The sequence below is a fragment of the Chenopodium quinoa genome, unplaced genomic scaffold, assembly GCF_001683475.1.
Source record: "Chenopodium quinoa cultivar QQ74 unplaced genomic scaffold, ASM168347v1, whole genome shotgun sequence".
Classification (NCBI taxonomy): Eukaryota; Viridiplantae; Streptophyta; class Magnoliopsida; order Caryophyllales; family Amaranthaceae; genus Chenopodium; species Chenopodium quinoa.
The window spans coordinates 5,105,959-5,108,555 of NW_018742914.1; the positions used below are offsets into that span (position 1 = coordinate 5,105,959).

The following is a 2,597-nucleotide window of genomic DNA, read 5'->3' on the forward strand; positions in this document are numbered from 1 at the left end:
AAAAATCCTCCTCCCTTACCCCCTTATCCCCACCACGACCACCTACCCCTCTCGATGAAAATTTGAAAAGATTTCAACTCGTCCCCTGATTTTTGCACTTCACACCCACAGTAATAAGTTAATAACAATAAGCCCCAACACCCACATTTACAAAACAAGAATGGTGTTCAAAATTCAGCAGAGTACACTCTAACAAGGGCCAACTACCTCTACTGTATTGATGAACAATACTTTTAGAGTTTTAGCATAACCTATACAACAATATGCATTGCTCTTAACCCCACATTCTATAGCAAAACAACTGCCATGAGTATCAAACAGAGTCTCTTTATTTATAAAGGTTAAAACTATCTCAAAGTTGAATAAAGCTAAAACCTTACAATTCTAATGAAGAACAACTTCAGAGATTCAAATAATCAACATAAACATTTAAATGTCATAATAAATATTATCCATAATTACATTCATAATTAGAAAGCCATTTGTGTTGCCTTGTTCAATTGCTCTTGCAATCTGACTCGCCTGACATCAAACTCTCTTAAGATAAACCAGCCAAAGCCTTACTATCAGGTGCTCCTTCAGCAATGTTGGTCCTTAAATCTGTCAAGAACACGAAGAAATACAGAGGCAGGTTAACAGCAAGCTAGATTTCTAAATACGTAATGCAAGAATTAGAAGCACAGGGAGAGTACCTGAATGTTCCCTACCAGCGTTACAATATCTATTAATCTTGTTAACAACCACTTCTCGCAGATTCTTTCCAGTATTTCCAGTAAGGTCGTTTCCCATAGAATCTACGCGTGCAGCAGTACTACACGCAGAAGCAAGCACACTGCTAGCACCTATTGTCAAAGCCGAGGGAAAGGTTTGCAATATATCCGACTCCTGAAGACAGCCAAAGTGTAGCCGTGTGGAAAGTCCATCCAGATTTCTCCTTTGGGATCCCAGGAGTTGGACATTGCACGCTGTCATCTTCCCTAACAGCTCCAATCCTCCGGCTGCCACCATCAGCTTCGCTGCCACAGTTGCTCCGACAATAGCAGAGAGATTCGGCGCAATATACACCATCCTGTTATCCACAAAATCAAGGAGCCTTTTCCTCAGTGAAACAAGATCCAGCACTTGATCACAGGCTCCATCAACAATTTCAAAACCAGCATCCTTAACAGCGCGAACATAGTCAATAGGGTGTGCGACGAGGGACTCAACTTCAGGAATGTTTCGGCCATAATTGTCACGGATGAAAGCATACAGAATGTACAGACTATCCTCAATTTTTACCATTAGTTGAACACAATCAAAAATCAGCTGATATTCAACTTTTCCCGCCAATTCTACTCCACAAGAAGAAGGATCTGCCACAATCAACAATTGAATTATTGAAATCCTTATAAAATTATCTACTACAAAGTTGAAATTGACACAAATATAAACAAAACCTCATTAACTTTTAGCAGCTCTTAAACTTTTTTGCCAAATTATCAACTGAAATTCTGAAATTATAAACTACTAAGAACACATTGTTGAAAATTGCATAGAAATAATGAAATTATATCTACTTTCAGAAATCTTAACCCTAACAACAAACGAAAACCCTAGGATTTGTTTGATTTCGTTTATTGTTTTCAATTTTCTGATTTTATGGTGTTGAATTAAGCGTCCATCGAAATACTTACAAAAAAGCAAAGCATTACAAAAAATTCAAAGCCATGAACAAAGGGGATTGACTAAAAAATTCGGGAAAAAATAAAGTAAAAAAGAGGTGCTGGAAATATTACCTGTATAATATCAGGGTAGCAAGATGATGCACAAAGTGCTGATACATGATTATCATCATTGTCCTCATGCTTGCTTTCGTCAATCGCCATTGTTAAACCTGACTTCTGCTTAATCTCCTCTTCAATCGCCATTGTTAAACCTGACGATAGAGTTTTGTGTCTAATTGTGGTGTCACCGCATTTATTTATACGGACTAAGACTTAAGAATCATTAGATTAGGAAACTTTACATATAATAGAGTTTTATATTGGTTAGGTTATTATCTTATACATATTTTACAATTAATCTCGTTTATTTGTACCAGTAAAAAAGTGATTTAATATTGTCCGTGTAAAATTAACCCTAATTCATCTTATAAATCTAATCTAATCTAATCATATATATATATATATATATATATATATATATACATACATATTATATATATATTATAAATAAAGTAGACATTTTTTTAGAGCATTGAGAGCGCCACATAAGAAAAGGTACATTTTCGACCAATTAAAAATTAGAATTCTATTTTATTTTAGAATTAAAAAAATCACTCGCCACCTAAACAAAAGTGACGAATGAAATTTTAAATTTTTGCCACGTAGGTAAAAATGTCGAATAGTAATTTATTATTAGGATTTTAATTATTTAAGAACACTAAATTTTATCATTTTTATTTGTTACAAAACTAAAAATTATCTTTAGATATTAGGATTTATATTATTTATAAAACAAAAATTTATATTTTGATATTTAAAAAATATAAATTATCATTTGATGTTAATGGTTTTATGTAAATATATGATGATATGATACTTTCATACAAAATT

General features: G+C 33.3%; 1 protein-coding gene across 1 annotated transcript; it reads right to left on the bottom strand.

Annotated features, from left to right (window-relative positions):
* Window positions 1-407: 407 nt before the first annotated feature.
* Window positions 408-1,963, bottom strand: LOC110727770 (U4/U6 small nuclear ribonucleoprotein Prp31-like). The gene is made up of 3 exons (XM_021907347.1): window positions 1,779-1,963; window positions 693-1,355; window positions 408-600 (listed from the first exon to the last, which is right to left on the bottom strand). The coding sequence occupies exons 2-3, from the start codon at window positions 1,282-1,284 to the stop codon at window positions 539-541; spliced, it is 654 nt and encodes a 217-aa protein (XP_021763039.1). The 5' UTR covers window positions 1,285-1,355; window positions 1,779-1,963; the 3' UTR covers window positions 408-538.
* Between the last annotated feature and the right edge of the window lie 634 nt (window positions 1,964-2,597).

Coding starts and splice junctions, on each gene's coding strand:
- LOC110727770 (XM_021907347.1), bottom strand. CDS start 1,284: ATGGTAAAAATTGAGGATAGTCTGTACATTCTGTATGCTTTCATCCGT. Junction 601..692: donor CGCTGGTAGGGAACATTCAG/GTACTCTCCCTG, acceptor TGTTCTTGACAG/ATTTAAGGACCAACATTGCT.